The following is a 19,579-nucleotide window of genomic DNA, read 5'->3' on the forward strand; positions in this document are numbered from 1 at the left end:
GTATGTGGGTGCCTGCGCTTGTGTGTATACATGGGTACTAAAGGGGCTCTAGCCTGCCCAGCATGGCAAACACGGCTCTGGTGGGCCTTGTCCTTCCCCCATTCCCTCCTAGTTGCAAAACTGTTAAGTTGCCTTCCTAAAGCTAGCCAACATGGTCTATTCCCTTATTTGGCCACTTCCTCCTCCTGAGGCTGACTAGCAAGGTCCAGCTAATAAAGTATTAGTCCAGCAACCAAAAGCCCCCTTGTGGCTACCCTAATTAACCTGTCCAGTCAAAATTAACCAACTCATCCAATATGGTGTTTTCCCTTCTATCTTTATAAACTGCCATTTACCTACAGGCCACATTTGTCTCCTGTCTGTAATCCTTTCTATCCAAAGAGACAGTCCTTTGTCCTTCTGGGACAAGCACCCTTTACCCCTCTCCCTTCTCCTCATCCTCTCTGTCTCTTATTCCCTCCCCTTTGTCCCTCTGGGACAAATAAATCTCATTTGTCCTAAGAACTTGGTCTTGGGGTATTTTGAGTCGACTTTGAGTTCTACAGGTACAGAGGCCTGGGAATGAGGTCAGGAAATCTCCCTTGGTCCTTCTTCTGTCTTATTCATTAAAATAGGATCTCTTAAACAATATATCTAGTCTTGTCGGCCAGCTTGTGCAGGGGATCCCATCTTACCTTCTCCCACTATAATTTATATGGGACCTGAGAACCCTAACATCACACCCACCCTAGCATTTCAAAAAGCACAATTACACAAGTAGAATATACACAGTAAGCTTAGTAAAGAAAATTTTAGCACTACCCATTCCACCACATCGGTCTGTCAGAGAACCAGGAGAGATTCAGAGAATGGCCTTCCAATAGGCCTGGGATATAACGATTCACATGAAGAATGTGAGCACTTGCAGGACCAGGCCACCTCAGCCCATGATCACCCCTACAAAGCAGTACCAGCCTGGGGGAAGACCTGGATGTTTCAGCAGTGGTTTTCTTGCTTCCAGGGCAAGCACTTTAGCTGCTGTGTCATCTCCTTGGCCTTCAGTATACACTCGTAAAATTAAAGTTCCTCTGTCTTCAAAAGATCCCCCTAAAGATGAGCAGGAAGATTGCTCAGCAGTTAGAAGCAGGACTGCTCTTCAAGGACTTGAGTTCAACTCACAGCACCTATTATAGGCAGCTCATAACTGCGTGTAACTCCAACTCCAGAGGGATCTGATGCTTCCTTAAGCACCAGCGCCCACAATTAAACACACATGCTTAAAAATGATCAAAAAACAAATCTTGGAAAAAAAAAGATACTTAAGGGTAAACAATTGCTTCCACAAGAAAAAATATTCTATAGCACTTTGGAAAATCTCACAAGAAATCTTAATTTATGTTATTAATGTTACAGTATTTATAATCTGTACCTACCTGAGGAACATTGCTGTCAACCCACTTGGAATTTGGTAAAATATCATCCCACAAAATCAGGCACCGAGCAAGTGTCTTAAAAATGAATTACAAACAAAATTAATTAGGCAAAGCTCATGTGTTTCCCAACAACTGCAACCGTAAGTTAAGTAAACGGAGGATCAGTTCCCAACTAACTACTTTAAAACACAGAGTATCACTAAATATATAAAAATACAGACTTAGATCTTAAAGAAAAATTTAGTTCATCATGATCAAAGTATTGAGGGTTTGAAGAAGACTTTCTTGTACTGTGAAAGAAAAAATCACAAAGAGCCATAGCTCAGCATACATGTCAATCTAAGCTTGATAAGTTCAAACATGAAAGAAATACAGAACAATTTTAGACAGTACTAAACAGTTACTCTCATTGCAACCATAACAGTACTACTGCATCCTCAAGGACACTAAAAATAATGCAAGATCTTGGTCATGTGCTGCCTTTTAGTGGGTTTTAGTAATATAAGAAACATCATTTCAATTATTATCTATCAAGGTAGTCACCTTTACTAGCCCTTCTAAGTTCTTTCTGGGAAACTTCAAAAGAACACTGCTAATCAGGAAAACATGACAGGCTAAAAGTGAACCCCTCATGGAAAGGCATTTAGATTTACAGCTAAACTTGAGGATCCCATAAGGTGCCTCCCTCATGTCAGGAAAACAAAAATGACAAAGCACCATACCCTAAGCAAGAGAAATTCTGGTTTCACAAAGTCCAGCAAATACATGGTATCAGGAGCTTGCAGCCAATCGGCAATGGATCTGTTGGCAGAGGACAGCAGTGAAGGTTACTGCTCAAGGAGAGGCCAGGTATTCAAAAATCAAGACACCAAATTATCTCTCTCCTCCAGCAAAGGTCTAGCTTTTTCATAATGCTTCACAAATGCTGATGTAATATTTTATGTTTTTATGTCTTACTATAAAAGTTCCATGAGGTTATGTTTAGTTTTGTTCATTGAAATATCTGCAGTATCAGCTGACATACATTCATCCAAATAGAAGATTAATAATATCTTTTACCACTTTGTAAATTCTGCATAGAATTTTCCCAACTGGAAGAACTGGGAACACTGTAGAGTTTCATGAATCTCAGAATATTTTTCAAATTAAAAGAATCAAGGTGAGCTGAAGACATAACTCAGGACAGATTGGGAATATAGAAGGTTTAATCATTAGAAAAGCTTCTAAACAAAGCAGAAAACATTTTTATAAATGGTAACCAAGTACAAAATAATGCTAATATTTCTGGCTAAACAGTACTCACAAGGATATGCTAAATTACTGAAAGGAAGTAGGCAGTTCTTTGGGCTTGCCCTCCATAACCTTTTCTTCCATATCCACTTGAAAATACCAGAGGGGGGAAAACTGACATCTAAATTAAATACAGATGGTCTTTTGATTTTTGAATCATGATTCTCTACATAATACAGTATTAACAACCATTTATATGGTAAGTACAAGTATATTTCATATTGTGAGTAGTCTATAGATGATTTAAAGTAGCAAGATGAAGTGCATAAATTACACGCACATCTCATGCCTTTATGTGACAGGCTTGAACATTTGTGGGCTCTAGTGTCTGTACAGGTTCCCGGACCAATACCCTGAAGACACTGAGACAAGATTCCTGACACACACCATTAAAAAAAAAAGAAGAAGAAAACAGTGCTACCTAACGTCTACTCAGCTCCATCATCTGAGAGAACAAACATCAGGCTGCTCTAGTACATGGGAGATACACATGAGAAAGAAGATTGTACTGCTTAGGGCAAAAAGGATGCCATGCATCACGCAGGACAGGTGAGGGTGCTAATACCTGTTATTGGTTTTTAAGTAGATCATAGCCAAAGCCAGAGTAGCGCCTGGACAAGTCACATCCACGTTTATAGTATCTCCTTCCTGGTGAGAGAAGTTACTCATGTAAGAGCTCCAGCAAGTGTATAGCTGTTCGTAGGAAAGTCACTACTGTGCAGCTAACCTCAGCCTGTGGCTCTTTTCCTCTGACGTGACTTACTTTGATCTGATAACTTGGAGACTTATGTTTCTCCCTGTGCATTCCAGTTTGAAAACGCCTATGACCTCCAACCATGTACTGATACAGCTGCTCAGGCACATTGAGATCAGACATACCAATCAAATTGCTGCCATGCTGGAAAAATAAAATAACTGAGATGAAAAGAAGTCTTAACAGCATTAAATCAGTATAAACAAAGGGACACACTTCAGAAGAGCCTATTTTAATTTTGATGTTTCTTCCAACTACAATAAATATACACACTAATTAATGCCAAGTTATTAATTCTCATAAAAATTATAATTTATTTTTAGATCTATATACTTTTTGTTTCATAAAATACATTTAAAAAATCAAAAGATGTAATTATACTCAGAGTAAAAGAAAAGATCAAGTACATATTCAAAACCTGAACTGTGAACAACTGCAGAGTACTTTCATTACTGCACCAGTGGTCTCGGCAAGCAACCACAACAACTTACTCAATACTTGCTCAGTACCATGCTCAATTCTGGTGTATTTAAAATGAATTCACTCATTTCAGCAACCCTATTTGTCCTTGTTTTACTTGTTAACTTGATACAGCCTAAAGTCACCTGAAAGAAAAGCCTCAACTGAGGGATTGTCTAGATGAGAGTGGCCTGTGGACATGTCTGTGGGGGACTATTACCTTGACTATGGATTGATATAGGAGGCTCCAGCCCACTGTGGGTGGCACCATCCCTAGGCAAGTGGTTCTGGGTTATAAAACAACACTAGCTCAGCATAAGCCTGTGGGCAAGCCAGACAGTGAGCCAAAAAGCAGCACTCCTCCATGGTTTCTGCTTCTGGTTCCTGACTTAAGCTCCCGCCCAGCATGGATGTGTAAGCAGCAGTAAACCCTGTCCTCCCTAAGGTGTTTTTAGTCACAGTGTTTTATCACAACAACAGAACAAAACTAGGACACCACTGAGTAGCTGCTAGTAAGAATCTCACTTACAATGCAAACAGGGAGGTGCAATTTAACACAGCCCAAGGTTACCTAGCTACTAAATGGTAAGGTTCTATGTCAAACACAGCAGTTCTGCTCAACAGTCACGGGGCTGCTTAGCCAACAGATAGACACTAATGTAGTTAAATGACTGGATTCACCACAAGTCAGGAACAAAATTCCAGTCTCAATCCACAGAGTGATGCTTTTTACATAGTACCACCTGCCTCTTTAGCTCGTATGTCAGATGTGAGGAGAAAACACTTAGCCAACAACGACAGATTTTCAAAATGCACATAAGAAGCAACATGTTCCACTATAACATTTTGAATATCATTTAGCTTGACTAGAATACTGCCTTGGTGGTTTTTCAAAGAAATCACAATCCGAGTAAAAAACAGTAATTACATGAGATGTTTTTGGTAGTTTTGAAGACACTCTTGGACTGAGTTAAAGATGAGTCAACCACACACTGCACTCTTTCACAAAGCAAGATCTGCTGTGGCAACACTCTGGAATGCAATGATAACAGAGTAGCAAAAGATGTCTGAGTGTGGTGTGTGTGCATGTGCTACTTGTACAGCTGCATGTGCGTGCGTGTGTGCGTGCACGCGCTCGAGTGCACAGGAGCCACAGTGGGATGCTGGGAATCCTGCTCTATCATTCTCAGTGTGTACTGAAATCTAAACTCAAGCTCTCATCCTTACACAGCAGACATTCTTATCCACTGAGCTCTAGTTTCTCCCAGAGTAATTTATCATTCTTTATCTTAATCTTATGTCTTGAACCTTTTCAAAAAATTTCAGGACTAGAGATGGCTCAGTGGTAAAGAGCACAAGCTGTTCCCCAGAGGACCTGGGTTCAATACCCAGCACCCACATAATGGCTATCTGTAACCCTAGTTTCAGAGGATCCAATACCATTTACTGGCCTCTGCAGGCACTGCATATACATGGTGAACAGACACAAATGCAAGCCAAAATTTATGTATCATAGTTTAACTGTGAATACTTAAATCTAAGTCAGGAAAAATAAATCTTAAAATCTCACTTGACTGTAGTTTTTTCTCCACTGCAAACTAGAGAAAATTAAAAAGAATCCAGAAAGAAGAAAAGGTTGGGCACTGGGTTGGGTCACAGGACAGCATCAGAGCAGAATATCAAGGCTATTTCTTTCAATTCAAAGTTGTCCTGAGTAAAAGCATAAGACAGACTACTCACCCCCAAGCAAACCATGCCCAGGGCCAGGCCAGCAGCTAAGGAGTAGGATTCTCTGTCAGTGCAATATTCCATTTCTGGCCCAGGGGGCCGCCCTGTGTAGGACAGAGAAACACAGGTCAAGCTAGCCTATTACAAACCCCAACTTGTGCAAGTTTTATGGAGTTCATTTTCCAGTTGCTTGAGCTGCTCAAAGACACTGTTCAAAAGGTATCCAACTTCTCAATTCACCTAAAGCTCCCAAGAGGCTCTTAAACTAACTTATTAAAGCTTCTATTAGCAATGACTCTCAAATACTGGGACAACTTGGATTTTAACCCCCTCTCCCAAAAAAACCTGCCAAGAAGTAAGAATTTTGTTTTTTAATTTTGGTGCTGGCCAGAACCCAGTGCTGCCAAGCCTGACAACCTAAGTGCGATACCAACACATGAATGGGGATGGGGGCAACCCCAGCCCAGCACACACATGCGGATGGAGGCAACTCCAGCCCAGCACACACATGGAAGGGCAGCTCCAGCCCAGCACATACACTGGGGGTGAAGAGGGAGGGTGGAATCCAGCAAACCATCCTCTGAATCCATACTGGATCCAGTCCCAACACTTAAAAAAATGAAACAATTACTTTTTAAAAACTGTTTTCACTAAAAATATTTTACAATTTAAATTTTATTTTTATTATTTTCAAATGCATTCATTAGATGTGATTAAAAATGTCCCAAGTGAATAAATAAAATGTGCAATTGCTTTCTGCTTTTAAATTAAAAAGTTTCCAGATTTTCATTTGATTCTATATAATATCATGTGCAGTGAGAATTTTGCTTTCTTTAAAAATACAGATATATGACTGTTTTTGATTTAGTCCCAGGTGTGGGATATGGGGCGACTTCAGACTGTCCATAGCAGCTGACTATGATTTGTCTCATGCTCTGGCAGGGGTGTGAGTCTGCCAAGCTGAAGACAGTTCATGTTTGGAATTCTGGGGACTCTTCAGAGGGTATAAAAATGCCAGAGCCCCAAGAGATATGGAGGAGTCTCCTGTCCCTTCTGCTGCTATTGTCTGTCAAGTGGTCATGAGCAAAGAGATGAAAAGAAATTGGATATCCTGACAACAAAGACTGAACTTACCCTCAAAGAACTCAATGCCCCTAATCAGCAGGAAGTAGTTTAACAAGATCGACGCCATCTTTCCTCTCTAACCTTCTTTCTCTCCTACCTAGTGTTGGGGGGTGGGGGGCAGGAGAGGATATGTGTAGAGAAGAGTTGTAGGTAAAAGAACCCAATAAAGTAGTCAAAAGTACAGTTACAATCAATCATATGTGTCTATAGTAAAAATTCATTTTTTTAAAGCATTCCATTCTACTAATGATATGCTTTAGGGCACTGGTTCTCAACCTGAGGTCGCAATCTCTTTGGTGTGGTATATCAGATATTCTGTGTATCAGATATTTAATTACAATTCATAAGAGTAGCAAAATTATAGTTATGAAATAGCAACAAAAATCACAACATGAAGAACTGTATTAAAGGATCACATATAAATCAAAGATGAAATCTTGTCTGCAGAATACAAGAGGTGTGCTGAGGCTGAGAGACAGGGGCTGCATCACTAGACAGCACTAGTATAGCAGCTTTTGCTTACCCTCTAAATAAGTAAATCTAAATAGCAGTGCTCAGGACCTTTGAGGACTTTTTTCAGACCTATACTTTGTGTTTTGGTACAGTAATTGTAGCTAGTCTTTTCACTACTTTGTCAGTTCTTTCTTCCACCCTTCTCCACTCCTTTTCTTCTACCCTTTTAACCCCCAAACACTAGATAAGAGAGAAAAAGAGAAGAAAGGAAAGAGATGCCTGAATAAAGTCAGGGGTTCTAAGGGGGTGACTACTTCCTGCTGATTAGGGGCATCATGTTTCTTGGGACAAGTTTGCTCTCATTTCTTCTCCTTCTTCTTCATTGCACACAACTACTTAACAAACCACGACTAACAGCAACTAACAACCCAGCACCAACAACAACCAATAACCAACCAACAAGCCCCCTAATAACACATCTTTTGGGCCCTAGCATTTAAATACCCTCTGAAAAGACCTAAAAATTCCAAATGTCACACAATCGCAGAAACTATCTGGAGCTGGCAAAATCACACCCCTACTGAGCACAAGGCAAATCTGTGGACAATCTGAAGCAGCTCTATATCCCACACCTGGGATTAAAATGAAAGCATTCTTAAAATAGTTCTATGTTTTTTTTTTAAGAAACCAAAATCACAAAATTGTCACTACAAGGACTTTGTCAATAACTTCTATTCCCAGCACAGCAGATCAGTCTCAGCCGTAGACTTCAGTGTTCTAGCTACATCCACTGCCTCACAGCTTTACGGTGGACCAGCTAAATGAGGCCTAGGCTTCAGCTGGCAAACAGAAAAAGGAATGAAACATACTTTTACTATGGAGTTCCCCTACATACACATAAGACAACAAAATATGGACCTCTAGCCTGGGTCCTAGAACAACAGGTGAAGCAGAACCAAGCGAGTAACCACAGACGTGCAGCCTAAAACCCAGGCAGCAGGCCAACTCTATGGTGGTTCATTATGTAGAAGCGGAGCAGAACAGCTATGCGGTACAACTGCACCAAAGAGTCACGCATCCTCACTATCCCACTCTGAAGTCCAGAACTCCAAAGCTGTTACTTTCCATGGTTTCCCTACTGGTAATCACATTCTGCAAACATTAAATGCCAAATTCTAGAAGTAAAAATGCCCAAGGTCACTAGACCACTATAATCATCTGACTCTAACAGCAGTCACTGTTGTTAATTTGTTAATTTGTAAGTTAAACTTAATCAGAGTAGCCTCATATCTATAGGTTCTGTACCCATGAAATCAACCACACACCAAAAAAATTTCCATAACTCTACCTGCACTGAACATCCACGGACTTCTACCACTATTCCCTAAACAATACAAGTATAACATTGTTTACATAGCATCTACATTAAGATGGAAAGCCCTCACATTTACCAGTGATCGAAAGGCATGAGGTGTACGCAAGACAAAATCGCCTGTTTTTTTTTTCAAGTGTTCTTGTCCAGCAGAGGAAAACAAGGTGGTAGGTGCAGGCCACTGCTAGACCCCGTCTGCTGTGAGATGCACACTCAGGCGTGTTCAGCAGCGGTCAGCTGTGGGCTTGTCCACCCAGGCTTACCACCTATACAGTAGCAGAGGCCCTGGCTCCATTGTTTGTGAGCTTGGTTTTCTTTTTTCTTTTAACTAACTAGCTGATCATTATGTGCTCATAAAAGCTACCCATTGTTTTCTTTAGTGTTCATAATTTTATCATTTTTTATGGGTATATGTTTGAGTGGAAAATGTACAATTGTAAAAATTAAGCACCATTAACTGCATACCTATCTCAGCCAACAGGACTTCCGCAGTATGTCTGTGAGCTGTGCCCTGATAAACAAGGCCAATGCCAACCACAGCTGCCACTTGGACATTGTGAGGCACGTCAAGCTCTGTGGATGTCGGGGGTAAGAGAGCAGGAACATGAATGCTAAGGAGCCGGGTGATCGACATATCCATGGTGCCGAGTTTTGCAGCAGAAACACCAAGTAGCAATCCAATGCTTGTCATTTCATGACCCTACAAAGGCACACAAAATAAAACTCATACAATACTAGAACACACACACAAGCATGTTTTCAACAGCAGAGATTAACCTTTGATGCTGTTCATAGAAAGCTCTCCAGTTTAGTTTTTGAGGCATGGGACCTGGAACTCACAATCAGGTAGGCTGGCTACCAGCAAGCCCCTGAGGTCCTGTTTTCTTCACCTCCACAGCACCAGAATTCCAAGAGTTCTAGACAACCCCTGGCATTTTTATGTGAGTGTTGGGAACTAAACTCAAGTCTTCATGTTTGCACGACACCTACTTTACTAACTGAGCTATCTCCTCAGCCCCACAAATAGCTTTAAGTAGAAGAGTGCCTACCTCTTTCAATAAGCACCTTTACATGGCAGGCACTGAGAGCACAGTGACAAATTACATTCTTGTGGGCTCAGTTCAGTTTTCTAATAGGGAAAACATGCTAAATTAAAGACATACAAAGACACAGTTTTTGTTTTTTTTTTTTAATGCAGAGAATATGAAGACTATTTAAAGGAGGCTAATTTTTTTTTTATTAGGAGGGGCTGGAGAATTATTAGAATCTCTAAAGAACCTGATCACATTAGCCGGTAAAGTAGAAGAAAGTGAGACACTCAGAGAAGGAGCCGTGGAGCAGTAGTACAGAAGCTACATAAGTGAGCAAGACCACACAGGCCCCGAAGCAGACCGAGACAATGGAAGATGACTAAATGTTTCTGAGTAAGAAACACACACTAATCGACACTTTAGACTGTTTCCTGCTGAGATGAAGATAGTTAGAGGTGCAGGAATAAGGCAGGCAAGCAGACAATTAGGAGGTAGTGCAGTAGATATATGTGGCACAATGCCAGGATGGGGATGCCATGCTCTCACCTTGGTCAAATAGTCATGGATATTGAGAGTAGCCAGCTTGGTAAGGTGCCCATTCAGACCCAGGGCCATGAGAAAACCAGCATACTCATTGGCTAACTCAGCATGCTTTGGCTTGTTGTAAACAATCCAAGCTGAATCTATCTGGGAGGCAGGGGCTATCTTCAGGCCAGCAGCCACACCATTATGAAAGCTAGCCCAACTTGCCATATTGGGAGGCACATCGATGTTCCCACTATTAAGATCTACAGTTGTGTTTCGTGGAGGGGCTCGCCCTAGGCAGACAAAAGAGAAGGGAATTAAGAAAATTTACATAATTAAATTCAAGTCTTTGAAATAAAGTTACATTCAAAACCCTTATTAAGAGCTAGAGAGATGCCTCAACAGTTAAAAGCACTTGCTTCTCTTGCAAAGGACTGAGATTATTTCCCAGCACCCATATGGCAGCTCACAAGTCTGTGTTAACTCTGTTCCCTGGGGATTCAATTCCTCTTCTAACCTCTTTAGATCCCTTCCCACACATGGTACACATTCATACACTCAGGTACATCAGGTACATTTCTCAATATCTCTCTCTCTCTCTCTCTCTCTCTCTCTCTCTCTCTCTCTCTCTCATCCTAGCCATGACAGCACAAGCCTGTAATCCCAAAAACCCAGAGAAAAAGGCTAGTGGATCTCTTGATTTAGAGCCCAATCTGGTCTGTAGAGTTCCAGGCCAGTCAGAGTTCAGGGTTACATACTGAAACTCTGTTCCTAAAAACAACAATCAACAAAGCAAACTATATCGTTTAAAACATTTCAGGGTCCATTTTGCTAATACACAGTAAAATAACTGACAGCTTTGGCTTCAGATGGTCTGGTCAGAGTTCTCGATGTTCTATAGTGTTTGCAGCCGCAGGGAGATAAATGCAAACTAAATGAAGGCCAGTGTCACAGTTTAACCACATGAGTAAGGATTTCCAACAGGGGACTGAGGGAGGACACTGATGTTCGTTTCAAACACTCACTCCTGTTGCTGTCTGAATATTAAAGCAATGTAAATTTTAAGAGGCAGGGACCTTCAGAAATCTGCCCTTTCTCTGACTCGTATGTCTATCCTCTTCACGTACATCTGTAAGTATGTAAATATGGTGTTGTTTAAAATGCCAAACTTGTAGCTGGAGAGATGGATAGCTGTCCTGCTCGGACCACACTTCCTGCTTCGTTCTCAAGCATCACACAGGTAACATGACAACCACCTGAAACTGCAGCTCTGTTCTCTCACCTCCATATGCACACACATACACACAACTAAACAATTTCTTTTAAAATGCCAAATTTAACTGAATTATATAACTGAATTATGCCTATAACCCTGGCATTCAAGAGGCCTCGCAGGAGGATGGAAATTTTGAGGCTAGCCTGAGTAAGACACTGTGTCAAAACAGAAAGTGTCTGTTTACAGAGAAGCTACCCGGGGAACTAGTAAGGAACACTCTCTAATGTGAAGGTCCACAAGTGATATAAATTAAATGTCTGTGATGTTATAACTTCAGTTTGACATTTTTCTAATTCCTTTGAGTTTTGATACATATTGTGTACACAGACATGGCCAAACCATCTTTATATTCTGAATGACTTATGTTAGCTCCACTCATCAATGGACATTTATGAGACTGATATGATGACCATTGTGCCAAAATGGCAACGGGATGAACATTTAAAATAAATAAATTAATGAACAAATAAAGCTATCAAAATCTTTAGAACTTGGAAAACACCATTTTAAAGATGTCTAAAATGTCATCAAAAACAAATTCTGAATAGATGAATAGTGTTTTATTTGTAGCTATACACACAGAGAAACAATGAATGTCTCAAGTGAACTAAAATTGTATATATTAGACTTTAACATCATTTAAAATTTTCAGAAAAGCACAACAAAACAGTCTCACAATGCAGCCCCAGCTGGTCTGGAACTCAGAGACCCACCTGCCTCTGCCTCCCACGTGCTGGGATGGAAGGTGTGTGCCACCACATCCAGTCCTAAATAGTTTCATCTTTTTCAACAATAACTCTTTGAACTTCTTATACCTTAAAATAGTCACATTATAATGCAAAATTAGTCAATAGGCTATATTCTAACTACTTTGTTTCCCAGTTGGTAGTGCTGTTCTGGAAGACTGTGGTATTTGGGGGTTTGGGAACTGCTGGAAGAACTGAGCCACTGAGAGCTGGGTCTTGAGGTTTCCAGCCGTTCTGTCTGTGTCCTGTTGTTCAGATTTGAGGAAGATCCAGCCCCAAGTTGTTCCAACCTCATGCTTGCCTGCAGTAATGGACTGCATCCTCTTAAACCAGGAGCCAGAGGCTCTGCTCTCCCCTAAGCTGCTTGAGAGGAAAATTTTGTCACAGCTAAAAGAAAAGTAATACGATCTGCTATTTGAGTTTCAATAGCCACTACAGCGGCTATCAATGCTTAAAAATCAATGAGGGCAGAGAAGCATTTCTTTGGTTTTAACTGTGAACTTAGTGCATCGTTAATGAGTTCAGAATTTAACCTACCTGTCAGATTCAGTTTAGGAATCGGCAATGGCTCTGTTGGAACAGGATGATATGAGAACAAGGTAAACATTCCTCGTCCTACTGGAAGGGCCATAGTTCGCTGACACAGCTGGAGCAGTCTAAAATGGAAATACAAACCAACACACAAACTGGTAACAGAGCTCATATCTAGGATCTAACAGGAGAAAATTATTCTGAGAGGAACTAAGATGGACAATCAAATCCTCACAAAGCAAACCACCAGAGATGGAGGACCCGCAATTCCTCTCACAATTCTACTCCAATCATCAGGATGATGTTCTTCCTTTGCTTATTTACTTTGAATAAAATCCAATTCTCCTGGGGTAGTAAAATGTGAAACTTAAATTCTACTCTGATGCTAACCTGTTCAAAGAAAGTATATTATCTGGGTTGTTCTTCTTGGTGCTAACTTTCAGTTGAGCTGCATTAACATGCTGAGATCCTCTCCTCATTCCTTCTACCAACCCTGCCTCAGAAACACCACTTAGCTCTGTTTTGTAAACAAAACAAGGAAGTAAACAGTCAACAGATCCACACACCAAGTATGTTCAAAGTTAAGATGGCTTCTGTTGGTCACACTGAAAAACTTAACAACCACCCACTTTTGTTCCTGCATTGAATCTACTCTAAATAGGTCCTTGGGACAAAAACTAACAAGAAATTTGGAAAGTGCCATTCATAACTAAGAAATGGTTTTAAAAGTTTTATTTGATACTAAGAAAAGGACCTTCAGAGGCTAGCAAAGGGTTAACACTCTCTACAAACAAAAATATTCATTAAGCGGATTTCTCCCAAGTTACATAAATGTACCTTTCTAGCTCATTAGAGAGGATTCTAACATTCTAATGCTCTAATATTCCTTGGAACTACAGCAGTACAATAACTGGGGATGCGTGAAATCTTAACCCAAGAAGCTGGATCCTATAGAACATTTTGGTGAAAGCTTTACACAAATTGCAAGTGTAACTCAATTACACCTGCAAAGTCATGAAATTAAATCAATAGCATTAATGCTGTAGCCCCTGGACGCATAGGGCCACTAACAGGATGCTTCATGATCCCATTAAGTACCAAGAAAAAGGACCTCCAATGAGACTTAGATCTAGTAACCAAAAGATATATTCTGATTTCAGATATATTAGTGTTTCTCAACCTGTGGGAAGTGACCCCTTGGGGAAAATGTTAAATGACTTTTATGCAGGGGTTGCCTAAAGCCATCTACATATCAGATATTTAAATTCTAATTCATAACAGTAGCAAAATTACAGTTATAAAGTAGCAATGAAAATAATCTTATGCAGGGCAGTGGTGGCACACACCTTTAATCCCAGCACTTGGGAGGCAGAAGCAGGTGGATTTCTGAGTTCAAGGCCAGCCTGGTCTACAGAGTGAGTTCCACGACAGCCAGAGAAACCCTGTCTCGAAAAAAAACAAAACAAAACAACCAAACAAACAAACAAAAACAAAAAAAGAAAATAATCTTATGATTGGGGGGTCACCACAACATGAGGAAATGATTAAGGGGTTATGGCATTACAAAAGTTGAGAACCACTGTACTAAAAGATCACAAAGAAAAAGAATGAATGCACTGCTAATAATAGCTGACTACAGTGAGTTTACTATGCACTTGTATTAAGTGTTCTGTAAAAGAACTGACTTGATACCAACAGCTGATGAGATATAACTGTTACACTCATGTCTATTACAGCTGAAGCAACTCATAAAATAACACGTTAAGCAATTTAACCAAGCTCACCCAGCAATTACTACAGATTTACTACAAAAGCTCCCGTTCCCCCTCAATTTCACATGATAACCTGAGTCCACATGGTGAGGAAACAGTGAGAGAGAATTTAGGACTTTCAGTGGACTGCAGCTAAGCATTAGTGGTGACTAACTACCCTTCAAACAACTTAAGAAAAGAAGCTGGGCTGGTTCACACACCTATAATTACAGCTACTCAAATCAAAAGCTCAGTGCGAGCTGTGTCTGAGCTAGAGAGAAATCAAGGCTAGCTAAGCAGCTTAGTAAGTCTGATGCCAGGGGAGGACAGAAATAAGGAGAAGTTTCAGAGAAGAGGGAGAACCAGTTGCCTCACGCTCCTGTCCCTACAGACGGAGCCACTCACTCCTAGCACCTGCCTCATACCCTCTAGAACTGTGTTCAAATGTCAACTGCTGTTCCTAAGTGGTTTGTCAGGTATTTTTTTTCACAATAACAAAAGTATCTAATACAAGTGGTGTGAGTTTAATACACACTAAGAATTAACAACCAAGTGCCTCAAAGTCTATTCCTAGATTAAGGCACAGAAAAACAAGTCCAGTATATACTTCATTTACAAATTCGGTTACTCTCTTAGATTTACTTTTTCTGAAGTAACTGTTACATTTCAAAAGGAGGGTACATGTGAGGAGTGACAGAAAACAGCTATCATCCTTGCAGCCATCTTGAGCCATATACCCTGATAAGAGATTTGATTATAATAGCCTATAACAGCTGAGCACACTCTGATAACATCTTGCTTTAGATACCCAGGATCTTCCCTTGGGTGTGTGAGACTTAAAGCTGTGATTTAGAGCCGAGACTTAAGGGCGTGACTTAGAGATCAGATTTAGAGACAAGGCCTAAGAGCATGACTGAAAGGTGTGACTTAGAGGTGTAGCTTAGAAGTGAGACATATAAAAAGGTGAGAGGCAGACAGAAGAAAGCAACAGATTGTTAGGCACTCGGAAGTACAACTTGGAACTAGGAATTAGGTTAGAGAGTACAACTTGGAATTAGACATTAGGCACTTAGCACTTGGAAGAAGTAACTTGGAACTTGGAGGAACTAGGGACTAGGAACTCAAGACTTGGGACTTGGAGAAGAAGAGAGACTGAAGAATAAACGGGATTGAATCACACTCCACCTTGTCTCCATTCCTGGAGTTCGCCCTCACTCTCTCTCTCTTGCTGAACCCCGACCCGCAGACCCGGAGCAGCTTGGGGCAGTTCGAGCTCTAACAGTTTAACTCCCAAGGCTTTTGGCAGTGCAGGTTCCAACACTGACAGAGCGGTCCGAGACATTTTGGCCCCCAAGTGTGGGCTAGAGAGGTCTTCAACAGGTACAATTATATCCTCAAAAGCCAAAAAGTACTTTTAAGCTATAAATGGTTTACTGGCATTGGATATAAAGTTAATATAAAAAGTAAACTTTTAACTTCAAAGTAAGTTACTTCATTTTGGCTTATGTAAGGCAATTCCCTACAGATCAACTTGATCTAAGTAAACCCTCAAATTAATTTCTCTTTCAGGTAATTCTAGACTACAGCAAGATAGTATTTAACACTAACCACCAAGCTGGCAAAATCAGCTCAGTGAGAAAAGGTACTTGCCACTAAGCCTAAAGGTCTGAGTTGGATTATCCTGAAGCCTAGTCAAAAGAACTGATTCCCAAAAGCTGTTCTCTGACCTACACACACACTGCAGTGTACACACACACACAAACACACACACTCACAATAAATGTTTAAAAAAGAAAAGTTAAAAAATTAAAGGAAAACAAACTAGTCCCAAGTGTAACAGATCAGACAGGAAATGAACTATTTTACCTGTTTTCTTTTTCTTCAATGAACTCATGGTCACTGAGCTCTGGATACTGCACCACATTGACACGGACAGGGTGTGCACTTTGAAGCAGCCTTCGCACATCCTGCACCCGTAAATCTTCGCTCCATATTAATGACATAACCTCATGGTTCAAGTCATTCATGCCATCATCTTCCTCCTCGGCCTCAGTTCCTGAAGACACTTCTGATGAGAGCACCTGCATAACAGATTTTAGTGTAGTGATTTAAAAGGTAGTCTTGTACCTAGCCTGAGAAGGGCAAACAGGCTAATAGAACAGAACTCTACACTAGAGGTGAGCACAACCAGTGAGCTTCCTGAAGTTACTCAATGCTGTCATACAAGCTGAGCTCTTCTGCACCGAGACAGGGCCATGTTGCCCAGGCTGGCCACGAGTTCCTGGTCTCATCACCCGAATCTATGTAGTGTCTAGCTCCTACAAATGCTAGTGTTCTGATCCAATGTTTAGTGTGGAGGCAACAATGTTAGCCTGGAAAAAATGGTATATATGTCCAAATAAAAACTTACTTTGGTTCCCACGGAATAACTAATCTAAAACAAACTATAACATGCACCACAGCACTTCCACCAAGAGACCACATCACATACCTGATGGTGCTTCCCTAAGATAGGATGTATGCACAGTGACCCAGCTACAAACACTATCATCTCATATGTCAGAACTACATAAGGACACATTTCTCAGAATGTATGCCATCGCTAGGCAATAGATGACTATATATCCTAACTTACAGAACATAAACACAAATAGCAGAACCACGGTGAAATTTAACAACAAATAAGTGAAGAAACCAAATTCGGATAAATTTGCATAGACTGACATTTAAATAATTTATAGATTAATATTTATAGTGTTTATATGCTGAATGGTTCTCAGGAGCAAAAGAAATCTAAATGCCAAAGATTTTTTTTTTTTTTTTTTTTTTGCACACGTGTGTTTGTGTGTGTATTATGACAAGGTCTTACTATGTAATTCAGGCTATTCTTAAACTCCCGGTAATTTTCCTGGCTTAGTCTTCCAAGTTCTGGTTACAAGCATGTACCACCCTATCTGGATTTTCTTGGTCAAGAAAATAAGACCATTTTGTATTTGAAATAGGACAAACACCAAGTAAACTAGAGTTGCTATTCAGATACAAATTTGAGATCAGACGCTCATGGAAACTGAATCTGGCCCAAGTTCACGGCAGGCAACTGTCAAGCTAGGAGACCTATTCTAACACACCCATGTCATACTACTCTGTAATGATGTGCTGAGTCAAAGACTAATGAGACAAGCCTGATTCCTACTGTTTGCTCAGGGACGTGACAGATCTCTGAGTACTATAACAGCCAGACTGGTCTATATAAGGACCCTGTCTCAAAAAAGAAAAAAATGACTACTACTACTACTAATAATAATACTAACAACAACAATTATAAAAAATAAAACAAAAAAATTATACTTGTTGCTGGGCTTTAGAACTCATTTTGAAATAGATTTAACCTTAAAGGAGAAAGTATTCTTCCTCAGGCTTTAATTCTACTATTATTCTGGGATTATACAAATTTATTAATACCTATTTAAAAGGTTAAGTTCAAGAAATCAAACCTTTCAAAAAGTAATCAACAAGAAAACAGGTATCATCCTAGCTAGACACGCTGAGGGGCAAAAGCTCTGTGTTTTTCTATGTAGTAATCGGTTGCCTCTACAGGTACAAGTAGGAGAACAAGCATGGCAGGTGGCTTGCTGACTCTGTACCTATCCTGATTCTGGGCAAAGAAAGGTCCAGGCAACATGGGGCACTCACTAAGTTCACAACTCCATCTGGCTTTATAACATAAAAGGCAAACTGATATGCACAATTACCAAAATGGATAAAGGTGCAAAAGAAAATGAAGACTGCTTCCACTTTGATTTTATCTGGGGCTAAAACTGAACTTCCCATGTCGACACTCACAGATTTGCCTCTGGGTAAATTTCCTTCACAAGCCTGCTTGGAAAGGTCCTGACGTCCAATCAAGAGACAGACAGCTTCTGACCAATCTGAATCAGGCTGCTCCCGACAGTGGTAGATCGCATCTCTGATGGGAAGAGCAATCCCAAAGGGAAGAGTCTCCAGATCTCTTAAAGTGAATCCTTCAAGTGAAAAAAAGATGTTTTTTCAGTTAGAGATCTGCCACTTCTCCAATCATCCTCTAGTCAGTCAAAAAACACTGAAGTCACCAGTACTAACAAGTACAGGAAACAACAATAAATCTCACCTGTAATCAACAGTACTCTCAACTGATGACCACTATTTTGGGACTTGATATGAAAAGACACTCCCACTCCTCTGGTTCATCATAACCACAAAAAACACTGTGCACATGTACACCAAAATATAGAAATAAAAATAGGAACTTTGTTTCATTATGGGGGTCAAAAAGCATGGGTGGGGCAAGTCCTATTGTCTGTCTTCAATCAGTGTCTTAGCTACATTAATCAGCTCAGGTTAATGTGGTATTTGTAAAACACTAAAAACATACATTCCCAAGCAAAACATAAAGATGATTAAAAATAGCAAGTCAAAGGTAACACATCTATCAGTAAGTGATACCAGACAGTGAGTAGCTAGCAATTATCACCGTCTATTTTAAAGTGGGTGACCAATAGCCAAATTCACTTTAGTATTATTCTCTACATAACATTTCACACACGCTTTTGAATGTTACACACATTTAATATTTAAAATACTTGTCAAACTCAGACTAATACAAATTTCCTTTCTAGCAACATGTTCTAAACTTCACAATATTATCCACTATTTATGATATAATAGTTCATCCATTATTGAAGCAAAAATATTTCCTTATATAAGAAAAACTTTTAGTAAATATTAAGTGATGTACAGTGGACAGAATTCATGCAATATTTTTCATTTATGCATCCTATATGTACACTGTAAGACAGCTATTGTTATTTTTCTATGAGTCATAGAAAAAAAGAACTGTAAAGACCTTCACTGAGAACAGACTCCAGTGAAGAATCAAGACACACATGTGACCTCCTTGAAGTATTGTTTTATAAGGTACTATGTAGAACAGTCTCAATTTTTTGTCATAAACTCATTTCAGTAACTGCTTTTCCCCAGCAGGAATCACAGTCTTACTATGTAGCCCTCATTGCCCTGGCACTCACTATGTAGACCAGGCCAGCATCAAGCTCAGACATCCACCTGCCTCTGCCTCCTACATCCTGTGA

General features: G+C 40.1%; 1 protein-coding gene across 2 annotated transcripts in view; it reads right to left on the reverse strand.

The window, feature by feature from the left end:
* The window catches only part of Anapc1 (anaphase promoting complex subunit 1), a 76,333-nt gene that overhangs the window by 20,847 nt on the left and 35,907 nt on the right, over window positions 1-19,579 (reverse strand). For both annotated transcript variants that reach the window (XR_013108796.1, XM_034494437.2), the window contains exons 25-34: window positions 18,297-18,475; window positions 16,320-16,534; window positions 12,709-12,827; window positions 10,171-10,442; window positions 9,059-9,293; window positions 5,656-5,747; window positions 3,466-3,600; window positions 3,268-3,350; window positions 2,135-2,213; window positions 1,413-1,487 (exon numbers count right to left, since the gene is read on the reverse strand). Coding sequence is in view for 1 of the 2 variants with exons in the window: in XM_034494437.2 (XP_034350328.1) it covers window positions 1,413-1,487; window positions 2,135-2,213; window positions 3,268-3,350; window positions 3,466-3,600; window positions 5,656-5,747; window positions 9,059-9,293; window positions 10,171-10,442; window positions 12,709-12,827; window positions 16,320-16,534; window positions 18,297-18,475 (1,484 nt within the window). In the remaining variant the exon portion in view is untranslated. The remainder of the gene's footprint in view (window positions 1-1,412; window positions 1,488-2,134; window positions 2,214-3,267; window positions 3,351-3,465; window positions 3,601-5,655; window positions 5,748-9,058; window positions 9,294-10,170; window positions 10,443-12,708; window positions 12,828-16,319; window positions 16,535-18,296; window positions 18,476-19,579) is intronic.

Source organism: Arvicanthis niloticus, chromosome 2 (genome assembly GCF_011762505.2).
Source record: "Arvicanthis niloticus isolate mArvNil1 chromosome 2, mArvNil1.pat.X, whole genome shotgun sequence".
Lineage (NCBI taxonomy): Eukaryota > Metazoa > Chordata > Mammalia > Rodentia > Muridae > Arvicanthis > Arvicanthis niloticus.